The sequence below is a fragment of the Punica granatum genome, chromosome 4 (genome assembly GCF_007655135.1).
Source record: "Punica granatum isolate Tunisia-2019 chromosome 4, ASM765513v2, whole genome shotgun sequence".
Classification (NCBI taxonomy): Eukaryota; Viridiplantae; Streptophyta; class Magnoliopsida; order Myrtales; family Lythraceae; genus Punica; species Punica granatum.
In genome coordinates, this window is record NC_045130.1 from 37,714,510 (window position 1) to 37,731,996 (window position 17,487).

The following is a 17,487-nucleotide window of genomic DNA, read 5'->3' on the forward strand; positions in this document are numbered from 1 at the left end:
TGTCAGAGGCATGGGATGCATGTGTAATCAAAGATTAGTTCTACAGTTCACATAAGAAAACCTCATTACTAGAAAAAAGAGATTTTGCATTGCCGATAATGTAAAGTCGTCGAATACAACTAAGAGACCAAAGTGGATATGGGAAAATTATTTCGTGTACATTCTCATGAATCCTGAAGAAGAAATATCATCCCGAACATTATAGTAACCTTATCATCCCGAAGAAATATCATCCCGAACATTGTTTTCAGCCCCTCCTTCTAAGAAAAAGAAAACTCTCTTCAGTAGGAAGCCCATCCTGATCCTGACCCCGACCGAGACATCTCCCCTAAGACCCCAGTGACTGAGACCGCACTTGAGCTCGACTCAAACAGACCAAGCCGCTCCATGAGCTTATCGACCAGCTCACCGACTACGAAGGAAATTCCCGAACCCGCAAATCCCATCATCAAGTAGTAAAGTGCCGTTTTTATATAAGATTTAGACCTCACATGGGCTTTGCCGAGGGCAAGTAAGAGAATGCAGAGAAGAGAAGCAGCTGCGACGGCTGCTAGCTTGTAGTCCCTATCGTCACTTTTGCGGAATGAGAACCCGTAAGTGATTGGAGCCACGGATCCAAATACAAGGAATGATATGACAGCTACTGTTGCATGAAGAGAGAACTTTCCTCTCCTTCCAAGTTGCTGATAGTACTTGTCTTGTTCCACGTCGGTTTGAGTCTGGTTCCCACTGGACTGCTCGTTCTTCAGTTCTCTGAGCTGCAAATATGCAACGTGTACGGTCAGACAGAATGAAACAATTCCTGAGTTTTTGGCACAATAAATCGAAAAATCCATTTCCGCACGTTCCTTTTCCGTTCGTATCTTCACAGTAATAAGCAGTTTTTCTAAATCCTTTTTTCTTGAAAAACAAAGAAAATAAAGCCAAGGGCCGGGTTACGTAACACTACGTTTGATTTCACTTGCTAATATAAAAAATCGGAAAGAAGCACTACAAATGCAGACCACCATACTATGCTTAATTGTGAAGAACTAACGTACATTATGAGCGAGGACAAAAAGCCCACCAACCAGGTTTGCCAGTGCCAGAGCCAAAGTGTTCACTGCATCAAGAAAGAATAAAGCACGAAAACCTTTATTACATATTCTTTTAAAAGATAAATTCAACAAAATTAAATTTCAGCCTACAAATTTTAGCTAGCAATGAAATTCGAATACTTACATGTGGTCGCACCACCACCTGCTGCAGATGAAACGACACTTAGACTGGCAACAGATTCTACCAAACCACCATAAACAATGCTCTTTAAGATGTCAAAGTCACGTGCTCCAGGGACTTCAGCAGGTCTTGTTTCACTCAGAAGTGCTTGAGTTACAACTTGTGGTGGGTTTTCTATATCTGTGGAAGTATCAGTGATCGATGTCGTTTCAGAAGCTGCTACCGGTCCAATCGTGACGACCACGGTATCTCCTGCTCATACATCACATAGTAATCATAAGCATCTAATTGAAACGATTTTCAGGTCTTTTTTTTTTCTTTTTTTCCATTTCGTAAGATTCCAAATGTTCTAGGACGTACCAGGACTCTTCTTGGGAGGTTCTTCTGGTTCTTTAACCGCATCATTGTTCACCTTTTGATGCGGGATCGGAAAAATCACCCTATCTACCACAGCTAGCTTAGGTTCAGTAGTAGAAGACAGAGACTTTGACGGTGATGATACTTCTGTCACAGTGGAGTGGTCATTGTGTACAGGCAAATCTTCTTCAGGCTTCTTCGCAGGTTTTTGGTCAATTGATACGATAGTTTGACCGACCACTACAGTAACAGAAGTCGAAGGAGCTACTACTTCTGCTGGATCAGGTTTAATCACAGCATTATCAAAATCTGGAGCAATTTTAGGAAGAGGCTCTCCCAGATCTGAAATAACTCGAGAACAAAGTTAAGTTAGAAAATGAATTTGATTACATTGATCATATCAATGGTAATAAAATCTACTGACCGGTGTTGAAGTCATAGTTAATGATACTTAGAAACAAATTCCCTTGCATTGACTATATCAATATTAACATGTTAACACACAGAGCTAAAAATCTTTGATTTACAAGAGTTGATCTGATCGGTCATAATGCTTAGAGGCTCCTTGGGAGTTGGGACTATTACCCGTATCCTGTGAGAACGAATCTGCTCTGCCTTCTTCAACTTTCTCGGGTTCAGAGATTACATTGTCTACACTAGGCAACGGGTTGGGTACAGCAGTGTCTTCAGCTGATGGGACAGAGCCGTTTTGATTGGGCACAGAATCGTTCGGCATGCCTGAATCGAATATCTGCTGTGTCTTATTCTCTGGTGTTGTATCAGGGGCATCAGAACCTGAAGGACACATAAAAAATGGACCATGATATAAAATAATGGACAAAGAGAGGATAGGCTTTGTTAATCTTGGAAAATGCAGATATGAGTGTCAAACCTTCCAGCACGGCTGGTTTCTTCTTCCACTGGAAGAAAGAGAAGAATGAATTTTCCGTGGCCACGGCAACAGGTACCTCCTGTGGCTCCTGCATGTTTCCAGCGTCACTTCTCTTCTGAAAAATCCGGAAAAGTCCGTCTCCTGAGAAAGTTGGCATAAAAAAAGTTTCAGTGTAATAAATCCATGCACTCTATCACTGCTATCCCATAACGGTTTTTTGGAACTTTCTAATCGATGTATTATCTTATCTGGACCATCAAAAAATGATATTATGCTCCTAATTAAGAAGTTTGAGTAGCAAAAAATTAAGATTTGCCCGAAGGATCATGTTTTCTAGGCATAGAATAAATCCCCAAGTTGTTGCAAAGAGAAAGAAGAGCTTGAACACAAAGTTCGATACAGCAATAAATCCCGAATGAGCGCTTACCAACTGATACAACTGACTTTGTATTTAAGAGGAATACCTGTAGGAATGAAGAAGCTGCAACAAGACAAGCATCTGAAGGCCTCAGCTCTATCGTTTCTGCGATCTTCAGCAGTATCTGTTGGAATGTCACTTCCTGGGGTGATGACCGCTGCAGCAGAATCTTGATCCTCAGGTTCAGTAATGGGCTCGGTAACATGTGGCTCGGTTGCAGGTGTTACTCTTCCCCCTCTAAATCCAGGACGGAACCTTGGGACTCTCCGTCTCCTCCTTCGGAGGATAACCCTCCTAGTTATGCAAGAATGGCATTTTGGGCAGAACAAATCATGCGTGTTCTGCTTCTCCAACACTGTTTCAACATCGTACTCTGTCTCTTCAGGCTCAACTTCTTCTACAAAACTGATTGCTGATTCCTCTTGGTTGGACTTTTTCGGTGATAACAACCTCCCCTCAGAGTTCTCATGCTCATACTTCAAATGGCTTACAACCTCCTTGGTCTTGGATTGCTCTGCTGTGAGATCACACGCATAATTTTCCTGTGCTTTCCTTGAAGCAAATAGTCCAACATCAAGATTTCTTATTTCATCAGAATCCTTAATCAGATCTTCTCGGCCATTTGCCTCAAGAATCCAATCTGTGATGCAAGCATTGAATTCAACATCACCATGTTCCGGTTCTCCATGCTCATGGGCTGATTCTATACCTACAACCATGTGGAACGCAAAATCAGTTTACACTCATAAAACCACAAGGAACTACCAGCACTTGCGGACTCCTTAGTTCTGAACAAAATACTACAAGAATTCGTAGCCTCTCTCAAGTCTCAACCAAAAGCCATTTTCTCCATAAAATGAAAAAAATAAATAAACTAAATTCAAATCATGGCAGCTCAAAATCAAGGTTCAATATTTTGCTGGTATTAGCTCAAACTGATCAGAGTCAGAGAAAGACTCCACGCTAGCACACAGTGAATAGATGATAGAGACAGAGCTTCAGAACTCTAAATTCTACCATAACAATACAAATCTGGCGCAGCCAGGAAACAAATCCAACATACTGCGAATCATTGCCAGAACATTAAATCACCCAGATTGGGATGTTCATTATAAGCCAAGCCTAATGCAAATTAAGAAACTTTCCACATTATACCCCATTTCAAGTGTTGAAGAACAAGAAAAGCTGCTCCCTTGTCGAGGGCAACCCAGTGAGGAGACGAGATCCCATCTAAACTCCATAGCCAAAGGGTGAAAAGAAAGAGGAAAGCTTAAGCTCGTAGAGAGAAAGGAACAGGAAAAAGGGATTTACTGAGGAGTGGTGGGGATGGGTTCTTCAGCTCGATAGAGGGGTATGGCAGTCATTTCAAGAACAGCAACTCACTGACCATAGGAGATTTGGGCGGTGGAAGCAGAGGAGGGAGCTGCTTATGGTAAGTTTGGAGCAGAACAAACTGGAGATTCCCGACCAGGAATCGAATATTAAGGATTTTTCGACGTCAACAATGATAAGTTAAATCACAAGACAGCATGCATGATAGTTTTGTAAGTGTACCTTGCTCTTTCTCAAAGGTTACGCTTTGCTGCCACTCTTCCTCATCAGCCTCACCAACCCCATCTCCATCACTTCCCTCTGCAACAACCCCGTCCACTCCATCACGGGGACCGCCTTTGCTAACCCACTGCTCGGTGTGGACCTCGAAGTCTTCATCTGGGTCATACTGCTGATCCTGTTCTTGAACCGGCTCAGGTTCTGGTTCGTGCTCCTCATAGGTGAGGGTACTGACATTGCTGCTAGTCGTAGTGATTTCGGCTGAGCCAAGGTCAGCTGCAGGAACAGAGGAAGCATAGGAGTTCTTGGTGGACCGAGTCCGAGGTTGTCTCCTCTGGAGGCTCCCGGAGAGCTCCTCCTCTTCCCCCGCCTCTGCCTCCTCGTTCAGAAGGTAGCCCAAGTCTTGCTTCTGCTCCATTGGCGGAGAGTGAGTAAGCAGAGGAAAAGGTGACCAGTGGACTGTGGAGAGATGCGATAAACCCCACCAAAAGTTGCTTGCTTTGTTCTGAAGATAAAAACCAATGGCAATGGTCTGTCTGGTCTGGCTGACTCTTATGTAAATATTCTTCGAAAACGACGCTGATCGAGACGGTTCGGTTTATTATTGCACTTGATCAGTTGGGTCAATGGCCCTTACTGATGTTTTCTCGTTGATGATATAGAGCTTTAAGGGAAAAAACATCAATAAGTAACCATTGACATGACATTGAAACCGGGTTCGTCTCATAATAGTCGTGACCTCAGTAAAATAGGGTCCGTCATCTTGGCCTCTTTGATACCCGAGAGCCACAATCATAAGGAGGTCTAGCTACCTGAACTCAGTCTTTTGGTGCGTTTGGTTTCAGAGTTAAAGTAATTTTGATTTTGATTGTGGAAAATGACAAATGATTGTGTAGTGTGTTGAGTTAAAGTTAAAGTTAAAATTTTTGTGATTTTAACTGCGAAATCAAACAAAATATTTATTATATCTCATGCATTATCCCGCCTTGGCCAACGGGATAGTGCAGTTTTTCTCATGAAGGATGTTGATCGGTCCGTATGAGCGTACACATGGAGGGTTGATATAATTCGGTATATGAAAATCAAACAAGTGGGTCCAATAACAAGATCCATCTTATGGTTTTTTCCCTCAATCACGAGGTTTCAACAAAGTGTGAATAATTTTAATCATGATAAGAAATCTTATGGTTGAATACTCTCCACAGTCAATCATGTACAAATTTGGCGGGACATATGGAAATACTAGACAAGCCAACGTTTTTTCCTTTGCTAGCTTTTATATCATCATTGTTATGAGATTATATTATTAATCATGTGATAATTACCATAAATTCTTCCACCAATCTTTGCTTAGAAATTAATGTAGAAGAGGGTTCACATTTACCAATTTTTTGCTGGCTAATGTATTTATGACAACCACCCAGAGAGAGAGAGAGAGAGAGAGAGAGAGATCTAAAGCCTCACCTAAATTATTAATTAATATACCGAAAAAGAAAATATTAATTAAAAAAAATTTGGTCTGGAAATTGGAATGTGAGTCACGCTCTGATCCGGATCTTGTGATCTGAGCCGTGGATTACGTTGACTGAAAAAAAAAAAAAAGATTTACGCAATCCCTCGAAATGCAAAGTTAAGCACTCGGACGTGGGAAATGTGATTATAAAATTGATTCTAGAACGACTTAATATATGCTGCTAAACTTTATACTATATAACTATAATATATATGCATGGATATTTTATACATGCACATGTAGTAGCGAGGGTCACGTTGTAAATACATTATTAATCACACAGGGGATCAAAGGCTAGTCTTGTCTTGCTGTACTGTCCGGTCACCAATTAATGCATCATCGTGCGTGTATTATTTTACTCGTGACGACTAAAGTAAACTAACGCGATGGACATTAATTGTTCACCTAGGAATTTTATGAGATGTCCACATGGGGTCCTACCTCGATTTCTAAATAAACATAAAGACGTGACCAGCTACTGAGACTAGAGGCATTTAAAATTACAAAATTGCCTATTCATAACATCGACAGTTTAGCAAGTAAGGTGCCGCGATAATTACAACCCATGTTATTGACAGTCTAAAAGGTTGAATAATATAGGATAGGGCCACTCGTCTTGAGATATACGGAGAGATATAGACATTGTATTTCTTGTCAAATGTCTTTGAGATATGAAAGAGACCATATGCATAATCTAATGCGCTTAATTACATTATCAATGTAAGCTAAGAATATATACTGTGTTATCCAATTCAATACTTCAAAACTCAGATTCGAAGGGCCGATTTTCAAGTGCCATACAGGCTCATATCTTTTTCTTCGAGGATAGATTGATTCAACAGCACAATGTGTTATAGTGCCACGAAAATCAATTTAAGATAGAATTTAAGATAGAATCTTGCAATGTATAATGGTACAGGAAAGTTTGATTTTGTTAGTTGGGATGTAGCTAGGCCAGCAAAATAAGTAACATAACATTGCTGCTGTTCTTCGCTTGACAAGCCCGTTCTCTCTCGAGTTCGAGGTATTAATTCGGGATCAATTGATACATTAACATAGCTCGTATCATATAGTTTGGGTTTGCAAGTATATACTGTAAAACCCTTTCTCCATTAATCTAATATCCCGTCTGATAGGTAACAGTAACGAACAATCGGCACCATCACGTGTATGCTTCTACTCAACAAATGTTCGTAACTTCAGGCCGAAAGTTCGGTCCGTTTGGATTCAAGAATAAAAAATTTTAACTTTAACTTTAATTCAATATACTACACAATAAAAATATACATTTCTCGAATCAAAAATTTTAACTTTAACTTTAACTCAACACACTACACAACAAAAACACACGTTTTTCAAGTCAAATTTATAATCACATCTCATTTATCATTTTCCACGATCAAAATAAAAATTAAAATCAAAATCAAAATCAAAGTTATTTTAATTCTGAATCTAAACGTACCAGTAGTTGAAGCAGATAAGACAATCTTGCTGTTCTAGTTACGATATTTGATATTAATCGACGAAAGTTTGACAAATGACAGCATGTACGACAGACGTTCGGGACCGAACATTTTAAAGAGAGAGGAGATAGGATAGCATTAGCAAGTAACAACTTATGGATGGGCTGCAGCAGCTGCAGATAAGGACATATCTCTTTTAATGTTACCTCGGCTTTTCGTGCCTCTCTCAGTCTGGTTCTGATCGTTATAACGTTACCCAAGGCATACGAATACGATGTGATGTTAAGGAAACATATCTTCATTGTTATATAGTAAAAAAATACCATTCAATTCTTCCAACCACCATCTCAGGTCGGCACAGGTGCAACGAATGCTCGAGTTGCAGCCGAAACACCCTAAAACAGATCGAAGCAAGAACTTCATTTCACTTCGGACAGAATCAATCTTTCTATGTAGAATAGGATGTATTGGTATGTACCGGTTTCCCGAACGTTTTATCGATAGTATACGATACATCTGCTATCGGTAAAGGCATACTGGAAGGAGATGCATCATAAAGTATTCAGTCGCCATCATTAATAATAATCGTATGATTGTACATATCATTTACAGTACGTGCTTTAAATTGGCAATGAACCCAAGCATTTATTCTGGGCCATAGTCCCCTCGAAATGACAAGCCGATCCTTGTACCTTCGCGCCCTGGCCTCCCCATGCACTGGCACATTTCCACCGCCCGATAATGCGTTCATACATTACAATTATCTCAAGATGACGAAGTGTTTTTATACAATAATTTTCGTTCAGACATCGACTTGATCATAATTATGAGATACTTTCCGACATGAAACTTTGCACTGCAAGTAGTTATGAGATTTTACAAAAGAAATAAATAAACATGACATAAATATGATATATTAAGGATGTGTATTCAATAATGTGAATATGTATCGTGAGTGAGAAGCCTGCAAAACAAATACCACTAAAGAATAAAACAATATATTAGTTGGTTGTCACTTGTCAGTTAATAATAACCGTATGATTGTACATATCATTTACAGCACGTGCTTTAAATTGGCAATGAGCCCAAACATTTATTCAGGGCCATAGTCCCCTCGAAATGACAAGCCGATCCTTGTACCTTCCAGCCCTGGCCTCCCCATGCACTGGCACATTTCCATCGCCCGATAATGCGTTCATACATTACAATTATCTCAAGATGACGAAGTGTTTTCATACAATAATTTTCGTTCAGACATCGACTTGATCATAATCATGAGATACTTTCCGACATGAAACTTTGCACTGCAAGTAGTTATGAGATTTTACAAAAGAAATAAATAAACATGACATAAATATGATATATTAAGGATGTGTATTCAATAATGTGAACATGTATCGTGAGTGAGAAGCCTGCAAAACAAATACCACTAAAGAATAAAACAATATATTAGTTGGTTGTCACTTGTCAGTTAATAATAACCGTATGATTGTACATATCATTTACATCACGTGCTTTAAATTGGCAATGAGCCCAAGCATTTATTCAGGGCCATAGTCCCCTTGAAATGACAAGCCGGTCCTTGTACCTTCGCGCCCTGGCCTCCCCATGCACTGGCACATTTCCACCGCCCGATAATGCATTCATACATTACAATTATCATAAGATGACGAAGTGTTTTCATACAATAATTTTCGTTCAGACATCGACTTGATCATAATCATGAGATACTTTCCGACACGAAACTTTGCACTGCAAGTAGTTATGAGATTTTACAAAAGAAATAAATAAACATGACATAAATATGATATATTAATGATGTGTATTCAATAATGTGAACATGTATTGTGAGTGAGAAGCCTGCAAAACAAATACCACTAAAGAATAAAACAATATATTAGTTGGTTGTCACTTGTCAGTTAATAATAACCGTATGATTGTACATATCATTGACAACACGTGCTTTAAATTGGCAATGAGCCCAAGCATTTATTCAGGGCCATAGTCCCCTCGAAATGACAAGCCGGTCCTTGTACCTTCGAGCCCTGGCCTCCCCATGCACTGGCACATTTCCACCGCCCAATAATGCGTTCATACATTACAATTATCTCAAGATGACGAAGTGTTTTCATACAATAATTTTCGTTCAGACATCGACTTGATCATAATCATGAGATACTTTCCGACATGAAACTTTGCACTGCAAGTAGTTATGAGATTTTACAAAAGAACTAAATAAACATGATATAAATATGATATATTAAGGATGTGTATTCAATAATGTGAACATGTATGGTGAGTGAGAAGCATGCAAAACAAATACGACTAAAGTATAAAACAATATATTAGTTGGTTGTCACTTGTCAGTTAATTCCTGCCTGCATATCCGAAAGAAAAATTCGGTATAAAACATGGGAAATGCAACTAGACCCGAGATGCATAAAAAAGAACCAGAGCCATTCCTCCATCACCACAAACAAACCCAGGTTTACCATTGTAATGCACAGTACCAAGTTTTGCAAGCTCGAGTTTGACCGAACCAACCGGGTATACGGTCGAAAACCTTTTCCATGGTTTGTCTTCCCCTCAAGCCAACACAACATGCAGCTTGAGCTTGGAGTTGGCATTTAATTTGTGGAGCTTTCATGGGCGGAACAAGGGAGTCAAACAGTTACATCTCAGTCCTTTTATGGACCTTTCAAGGTCGCATTCGGGGAATCAAGTTGAAACGAAAATCAAGATGACAGCACTCCACATGAATTTCAAGCAAAATAATTTGATTAGATATCAGCAACAACAGCATGAACGAAGATTTACTATCTGCAGAATATATCTATACCGAACGCATTTACAGCTCTAGACAACAAAGATAATTTTACCTTTACATAGGTATATATCTACCTCAACCATACAGTTGCTCGAAAGCCCAAATATTGCACGGCATGACTCCTGTTGTCTAGAATTTGACGTAGACGCTATCTATCGTTTTCAGCTGCTCAAACTCCTCCCCAGTGGCTATCCCCGGATCAACATAACACAACTGAAACAAATACCCAATATCAAGCCTACTTATTGTAGCATCATCGAGGCAAGAGGACAAAGTTCCAAATAATTAATGGAGAGGAAACCAACTAACCTGGTATTGTGGCTTCTTCAGTGTATGAACGCCTCGTTTTATAAGCCTCTGCCATCCGGAATTTCTTCTCAATGACTTCTCGAGAGCGTCCGTTCTCTACAAAGCAAGGAAGGCCTCAGATAAAAAGCAATAATAATAGGAGAATGAAGGGGGAAAAAGGTGAAAACCTCACATGACCGGGGTCCAAAACGAGGAGGCTGCACTGCCGCTTCCCATCGCCTTGATGTTTGACTTGAATCCCAATGATCATTCTCGAATGCCCATCATGCTGAAAGTACAAGGGCCTGCCCGTAAGTTGTTCTAGTGTTAGCTGTCAGAAACGAGTTCATGCATTTCCAGAGACAACAGCAATACCAATTCTACTTTTAGGGCAGATACTTACGACTTATTGCTTAATGTAACTTTGCGCCTTTCGAATTCGATTGGCGTTTCACCAGAAAAATAATTCCACACCCAGTCAACAAGAACCTGTTGACCCTTGCTTGTGGTCACAAAATTTCCTGATAATTTCTCGCAACTTGTGCTACATACTGTTTCATCAGAAGAATGCCGAGAGCTTTCCATACAAGGACTTGCTTCAGCACCGTTACTCTTCCTAGAGTTTAGATATCTATCCATTGGTCCATAAATTTGATATAAACTCCTCTTCTCCTTGATATTTTCTCTTCCATCCTGTAGCCCGAGCTTGGAACCTGGAATGGATAGAAAAAGCGGTTCGAGTTCCTCTGGGCCAAAATCCATGATCTTCGCTCGAAGCCCAAATGAGCAAAACAGAGCAGCACATTCAGTGGTCCCAATCCAACTCCGTGAGCCATAAATCTTATGATTGAAGTGCTCCGCTCCAACTCTGTCAAAGCCCCTTTCCCAAGCAATCTCCAACCACCTCTGAATTGACAAAATATCAGGAACGAATCCTGACCCGCCAAACAATACCTCTCTGGCTTCACGTCTTTCAGAGACCAAGTGAGAGCTGAGCATTTGGATGTTACGCCACCCGCAGCCCCACCCCACATCCTCAGACACAATGCTCTGAAAATGATCAACATGACCACAAAGTATACATGTTGAGTCCCCCGTTTCAAATTCTAAACAATTGTTTAGTAGAGCCAGCAGACCGCCTTGAATCTTGTGGAAGCTGCCCCTCATCTGTAGGCTAATTAAACAGGATATAACATCTCCATCATCAATCTTCTTTGCCTCGTAATTGCAACTCGATGTGTCTTTTTCAACAGATTTGTTCGGACCCAAGTCTGAGGATATTTCTATTTTCAGATCATCCTCGAATACCTGTGGGACAAAAATATAATAGAATAAAAGTTCTGCAAAACGCAATATCTACTTTCTCTGTGTTGCGCTGTTCTAGTTTCCTATACTTCATCTAACACTCTCTCTGATGTGAAGGCAAAAGCTTTTCCTTAGAAAATGATAAAAAATAAGGACTCAAATTGCATTGCGTTGAGGTCACGCTTCAGCCTTCAATGACAGTTTTCATTCCTCTGAATACGAAGGAAAAGAGACGTCCTCAACTGAACTACTACCGGCATGATGTGAAGTTGAACGGCTAAACATTATCGCGAAACCAATCTAAAAGTCATTCAACAGAGCACTCTTTCCAGAGTTACACTTTCTCAATATTCTTCACAAAGTTTAGACAAATGTTGCACTTCACCAGAATCCAATGCCAACTAGAAACAAAACAGAAAAACCATGAAAGTGAACAGTACGTCTCATTCATGGGACTGAGAAAAAAAGTGACTACCAATGTTTTTGGTGGGCTCGCAGGAGCCAACGCAATCTGTCGGGCAAACTCCATGTCCCTCGCTACCTCCTCATCCTCGAAGTGACCATTAGCATGTCTGCAAACAAACCCACGCCACGAAATACTATCACAAGAGCCTCCGACCACCCGAATAGCTCGCAATGCAGTAAACATTGACGCGGAGAAAGGGAAAGTTTCTACCTTTCGAGCTCTGAGGACAGGACCATCAAGTCGCAGAACGGGCAGCTGGTGAAATCCATGACCCGTCAGCTCTGTCGCTCGGAGAAGACGGAGAGAAACGAAGATCAAGATCAGAATCAGACCCTTGTTCTTCGATCTCTGGACATCACTCCTCCGCTCCAGTTCCCTCCAATGATCTGGTCCGAGGTTTCGGCTTCCGCGGACTTTTCAGGCTACTCCTTGTAATGGGCCTACAAAAAGCCCAATACGTATAAAATATCGCCTTCAGGTCCATCATTAATATGGGCTTCTTACGAGCCCATTAGTGCCTCGTGCTCTCTCATGAAGTTCATGATTAAGGAACCAAGGACTACGATACGCATCCTCAGGATCGGTAATGAACTGATACAAAGCGAAAGCACGGCGCAAAACCGAAATGCTCTTTCGGCAGCGAGGCTGTTTGATTTAAGAAAAAATATAGCAAAGAATGACCGGAAGCGGGCAACCGCAAGCTCTCTCTCTCTCTCTCTCTCTCTCTCTCCCTCTCTAAGTTGGCAGGCCCTTGCATCATCATTTAAAGACTCTTTATTTACTCAGCTTCCTCGGTCTCGATGGCTTCAGTGATAATGAGTTAGAAGGCTAGACTGTAGAGACCGAAACAGATGAACCTTACGGAAATAATTCGTCGGGTTTTCTTCTCATTCCCTTATATTAAAAAAGAAGTGTTAAGTTTCTTGTTCCGTTTGTGGCCATGGACTCCTTCCATCATGTTGTTGTGGCATAGAGCGATCGCGGGGCCTAGTCGATGTTTGCGCTGATGTACGAACCACACGAATATCTCATTGGTCCAGGGAGACAAATTTGAAATCTAAAAGGGGGACCGAAGACGGGATTTCATAAATGCCAAGAAAGAACAAAAGGCCCATGGTCGCCCCAGACCTTAACCTTATGCCAAAAAGCTGATTTCTTCATCTTCGGATGAATCTGGCCGCCATTTCGGACATTGGGTGGAGATTGGTTCTCCACACGTGATAAAAGACAACGTAAATGGGGCCTCCCGTCTCTCACACACACACAAAAAAAAAAAAAAAAAAGGACAACGTAAACGTTGTGGACAACAAAACAACGTTCGATCTGTTAAAATCCAATGATTTGGTTTTCAGCCTAAGGACCAATAGATGCATTGAACCTGGACACCCTCCAAGCCTCCATAAGAGAAAGAGCCGCTTTCTAGTAGCCCACTCTCTAAAGCAGTTCAAGCCTCTATCAACAAAATAAAAAGGTTCCAGGCATCCGTCCCTAAGCAAGCAAACCGGATGGCCCCATCGATTCCGTCCTAGGAAGCCGATACCCAGGAACATCGACCGCCCCGGACAGCAGCAGGCCTGCAGACGGAGGCCAGCCGTCGGAAGAGGAGAGGAGCTGAGAGAGGGAGAGAGGTGAGGGAGAGAGGGAGATGAGGGGAGGCGAGCAGTAGAGTGAGGAGTGAGATGGAGCTGACCGGAGAGTCACAGGAGGATTATCAACCGGCTCAGGGTGGCTGAGGAGGCCGAGGAGCGGCTCTGCTCTCAACTAGGTGAGCTCGAGGCAGAGGCCGTCGATCAGGCCCGTGTTTACCATGCTCGCATACTCTCATTGTCGGAACAGCTCTCCCAGGCCCAGAAGCTCCTCGTCCGGGCAGCCCCCCTCATCAGCTGATGATCCATAAGGGATTTGCTTCCCTGTACCATACGATTTAGATTTCTCTTCTTCTTCTTTCTCCTATAGAGGGATGTTAAGATCGAGTAAAATTTGTCGAAATTGCAACGAGTAGATGTTCAGCCTGAGAAATTTGATGCTGCGTATCTTCTTCTCAGGGTCCTAATTTCTCGGATGTATGCAAAAAGACTTCACGGCAAACCCGATGAATTGGAAACATCACTAGGAATGCCACCGTTCTGCTTTAATTCCATTCAGGCACTGCTACAGCTTTCGACATATATTAACAAAAACTGCATAAATGAACATTTCTAGCCTCTCACGATAGATCCTGAGGATCACTGATAACTGACCAAACATATTTACGAGTATTCCAATATCGAACCGGTTAATGCAGTGACTACCTAAACGCATTGTGAGTCATGAAGAGGTAAAATAACTTGGAAGGATCACGACTAGAATATTCTATTCACCCTCCTGGTTTTATGTGCTTTTTCCTAGTATGTTTCTTTTCTTCTTGAGCGAGGCGTAATTGTCAGGTCTATACCTTTCATTCGTGACACATGCTGCAAGACTCATGCCGTTAAATCAATCTCGCGAGCGAATGCAGATAATGCCATGCATCAGAAGCAGTCAGACCACCAGCGCACATTGGCACAAGAAAACTACGAAGAGGTTCAATCTGACAAAACTGCAATGCTCTCATGCTATACCAATAACTTCAACAGTAGATGCATATCATCAACAGAAGCACCCATTATTTCTTCTTCGCTGATTTTAGCTCTGGATCCCTGAAATCGCACAGAACCGAACCTCAGTCAGATAATTTTTAGTACACCTAAGGAGCAAAAGACACTCAGAATAGAGAGAGGCCAGACCTCTGAATGTGGTCGAGGATGAGAAGCCTCGGTCCAGGAGGGATCTTGACATCTCTTAGAGCACTGCAACACCATGTTCAAAGTGAATGAGTAACAAAAGAACATTTCTATAGAGGAGAAGACAAACTATGAATTTGAGGGGACTAATATTGAACTTGCCTATCGGTGAGCAAAGGTAAGGTTCCATCCGTCAACAGGCCCTTCTTGAAGTTCTTCTCGTAATTCTGAAGGCCGAGGCTCGTCAACATGTTTCGTGTTCTGGCATAGTATATATCTTCCTCTGGTGGTTTAGAGAATTTTTGTCCCAACTGCACAAGCAAGAGTTATTGCTTATTGCTCCATAATGGAAACATCATCCGAGTTGGACATCCAATCAAGCTCTCCAAAGAAATAGAAATACAGTTCTTAGACAAGGCAAATTTAATAATTTCCGAAGCATAGAAACAGATATTATGGCATTTGAGCTGTTCCATCTAAGCAAAACATACTTGTTTTTCTTTAATCAGCAAATATGTCACAATGCTATAAGAGAATCTCACCTTAAATAATCCACCCTGAACAAGTGCGAAAAAGAGACCTGATGTGACTGCGTTTGCCGCTTGATTTGGGCCGCCCATCCCACTCACCAATGTAAACATGGCTCCAGAACCAAAAGCCGCCACCATGCTGCAGTAAGAAGGTGATTATCAACTCAAGTTCGGAAGTTTCTGATACCTATTTTACATTGCCAAGTAACTACAGAGCTCGAATCCAAAAGCTTCAAAGCCATTAAGCAACATATTTGTAATAACTGCCAAATGAACCATAACAATTATGTCGTGTAAAGGATCGACAGTAGATCCTGGAAAACCACAGTGAGATACAAGACATGGAGAAGACTGAAGAGAGGTAAAAAAATATCCACCTGGACTGCACATCCTCCTTTCCTCTCAACCGTTTCATAACACAGGAAATGCCGGCATTCACTCCGGTCATTACAGCGAAGTTGCGAGCTTGTATCAGCGGTCCTCCCGATAAAGCCTGTAGCAAAGAGGTCATCCCTTCTTACCCTTTCGTTGAATGGTAAATCAGAACCTTAAGTCAATAAAGACATCAAGAGGGTGCAAACACTTGGGCAAAACCCATCTCAAGAACAAGCTACGCAGTCTATTACATCAAGAACGCGACAATTAAACTCACATAGGCACGGCTATATCTTCTTAACCCTTGACTGGTTCGGCTCATTCATTGAACCGATTGCAGTAACCCAAACAGATAACACTTCCAAGAATTTAAAGCTGATTCTATCCCTCATTTAGCTTACAATCTCGTAATGCCACGCAACATTTTATGTTCTTTCTGATGCAAATTGTAGCCCGAAATGGCGATCTAATTGATGGAGATAAAAGATAAGTTACCCAAGCATATATATCTCACATTAACAATTTGTTCATCAGTTGGAATTGCAACAGACAGACTAATCGATGTTTCAGACTACAGTTGACCAATTACAGATGCAACATTCACAGAGAAGTCAAACTGCACCCTCGATTCAAAATCCAATATGTCTTTATTCAATCACAGCAAAGCAATATTACGAGCAACGAAACAGTTGAAAATCGATTCACATTCTCAGAATCAAACAATCATCAGCCATGAAGACGCAAAATTCCGGTAAAGGGTTACTCCCTAGAGCTGAAGATCCAAACCTGAGCTTGCTTGAGAGAAGCCATGGCCTGCGGGTTGAGGTTGGCCGGAGGGGGAGGGGTGAGAGAGGACACGTCGTTGGTGAGGGTGCCCATGAATGCCCCGATGGCGGCGCCTTGTGCGGCGCTGGTGGCGGTGACTACGGCGGCCTCCACCGGGAGGGACTGCTTCGAGAGCCAGGCCTTGAACCCACCCTCCAGCTCCTTGTAACGGGACTGCAGCTGCTCAATTGGATTCTGCGGCGGCATTAGTTTCGACACCACCACAGCCCCTCCTCCTCCTCCTCCTCCTCCCTCCTGATGCTTCCCTTTCTCCATCTTCCGGACGACGACTTGGCGACTGAAGAAGCTTCCGAGGGCAAAGACAGCAACTTTTGCTTGATGTTGAGATCGGGGGGTCGGCGATAGAGACTGACAGAGGAGACTTTATGGAGGTTTAAGGGGAGACCGGAGAAGAAGAGTGGATAGGCAATAAACAAAGGACAAAGGTAACTCCTATTTTTTTTTTTTTTAATCTTTTTGGGCAGTTTTCCCCATTTTCGTAATCCTTCGCTCAGCTCCTCTGACTGTCGTGTCGGACAGAGAAGAGATGTTGTTGGGCTCATGTCGGCCCATGAAAGCCCATTAACGAAGTGTCAGGCCCATTTATCCCCAAAAAGTCCGTTTCCCAAAATGTATTTTCACTAGAAACAGTTATCCGGTAAGCACCCGGGGACGACCGTCCTCTACTCAGACACCG

General features: G+C 41.8%; 3 protein-coding genes across 7 annotated transcripts; all 3 read right to left on the reverse strand.

The window, feature by feature from the left end:
• Positions 1 to 65: 65 nt before the first annotated feature.
• Positions 66 to 4,977, reverse strand: LOC116206204 (membrane protein of ER body-like protein). Its single transcript, XM_031539014.1, has 8 exons — positions 4,440 to 4,977; positions 2,932 to 3,594; positions 2,468 to 2,608; positions 2,161 to 2,370; positions 1,579 to 1,917; positions 1,222 to 1,470; positions 1,041 to 1,102; positions 66 to 758 (listed from the first exon to the last, which is right to left on the reverse strand). Exons 1-8 carry the CDS (start codon positions 4,852 to 4,854, stop codon positions 282 to 284), a joined length of 2,556 nt encoding a protein of 851 aa, XP_031394874.1. The 5' UTR covers positions 4,855 to 4,977; the 3' UTR covers positions 66 to 281.
• A 3,866-nt stretch (positions 4,978 to 8,843) lies between these two features.
• Positions 8,844 to 13,047, reverse strand: LOC116206062 (zinc finger-containing ubiquitin peptidase 1). 5 transcript variants are annotated; one of them, XM_031538801.1, is made up of 6 exons: positions 12,509 to 12,707; positions 12,308 to 12,404; positions 10,931 to 11,835; positions 10,721 to 10,832; positions 10,549 to 10,644; positions 8,844 to 10,452 (listed from the first exon to the last, which is right to left on the reverse strand). In XM_031538801.1, exons 1-6 carry the CDS (start codon positions 12,565 to 12,567, stop codon positions 10,369 to 10,371), a joined length of 1,353 nt encoding a protein of 450 aa, XP_031394661.1. In that variant the 5' UTR covers positions 12,568 to 12,707; the 3' UTR covers positions 8,844 to 10,368. The 5 variants fall into 5 exon arrangements, 2 of the variants coding, with proteins under 2 accessions (XP_031394661.1, XP_031394662.1); XR_004156629.1 differs by having other exon boundaries at positions 10,136 to 10,452; positions 10,716 to 10,832; positions 12,509 to 12,724; XR_004156631.1 differs by having other exon boundaries at positions 10,169 to 10,452; positions 10,721 to 10,816; positions 12,509 to 13,047.
• A 1,417-nt stretch (positions 13,048 to 14,464) lies between these two features.
• LOC116206142 (chloroplastic import inner membrane translocase subunit HP30-2-like) lies at positions 14,465 to 17,242 on the reverse strand. The gene is made up of 6 exons (XM_031538920.1): positions 16,752 to 17,242; positions 15,968 to 16,083; positions 15,603 to 15,729; positions 15,223 to 15,371; positions 15,064 to 15,126; positions 14,465 to 14,976 (listed from the first exon to the last, which is right to left on the reverse strand). The coding sequence occupies exons 1-6, from the start codon at positions 17,064 to 17,066 to the stop codon at positions 14,943 to 14,945; spliced, it is 804 nt and encodes a 267-aa protein (XP_031394780.1). The 5' UTR covers positions 17,067 to 17,242; the 3' UTR covers positions 14,465 to 14,942.
• Positions 17,243 to 17,487: the final 245 nt, after the last annotated feature.

What these genes read in the sequence shown, in the direction of transcription:
- LOC116206204 (XM_031539014.1), bottom strand. Translation starts at nt 4,854, where the DNA reads ATGGAGCAGAAGCAAGACTTGGGCTACCTTCTGAACGAGGAGGCAGAG. An exon ending in TTCGTTCTCACAGGATACGG is followed by an intron (nt 1,918 to 2,160) that starts GTAATAGTCCCA and finishes GAGTTATTTCAG; the next exon opens with ATCTGGGAGAGCCTCTTCCT. An exon ending in ACCTCCCAAGAAGAGTCCTG is followed by an intron (nt 1,471 to 1,578) that starts GTACGTCCTAGA and finishes ATGTATGAGCAG; the next exon opens with GAGATACCGTGGTCGTCACG.
- LOC116206062 (XM_031538801.1), bottom strand. Translation starts at nt 12,567, where the DNA reads ATGGATTTCACCAGCTGCCCGTTCTGCGACTTGATGGTCCTGTCCTCA. An exon ending in TCGTTTTGGACCCCGGTCAT is followed by an intron (nt 10,645 to 10,720) that starts GTGAGGTTTTCA and finishes CTTGCTTTGTAG; the next exon opens with AGAACGGACGCTCTCGAGAA. An exon ending in TGAAGAAGCCACAATACCAG is followed by an intron (nt 10,453 to 10,548) that starts GTTAGTTGGTTT and finishes TATTTGTTTCAG; the next exon opens with TTGTGTTATGTTGATCCGGG.
- LOC116206142 (XM_031538920.1), bottom strand. Translation starts at nt 17,066, where the DNA reads ATGGAGAAAGGGAAGCATCAGGAGGGAGGAGGAGGAGGAGGAGGAGGG. An exon ending in CTTCTCTCAAGCAAGCTCAG is followed by an intron (nt 16,084 to 16,751) that starts GTTTGGATCTTC and finishes TCTTTGCTACAG; the next exon opens with GCTTTATCGGGAGGACCGCT. An exon ending in AAGGAGGATGTGCAGTCCAG is followed by an intron (nt 15,730 to 15,967) that starts GTGGATATTTTT and finishes TTCTTACTGCAG; the next exon opens with CATGGTGGCGGCTTTTGGTT.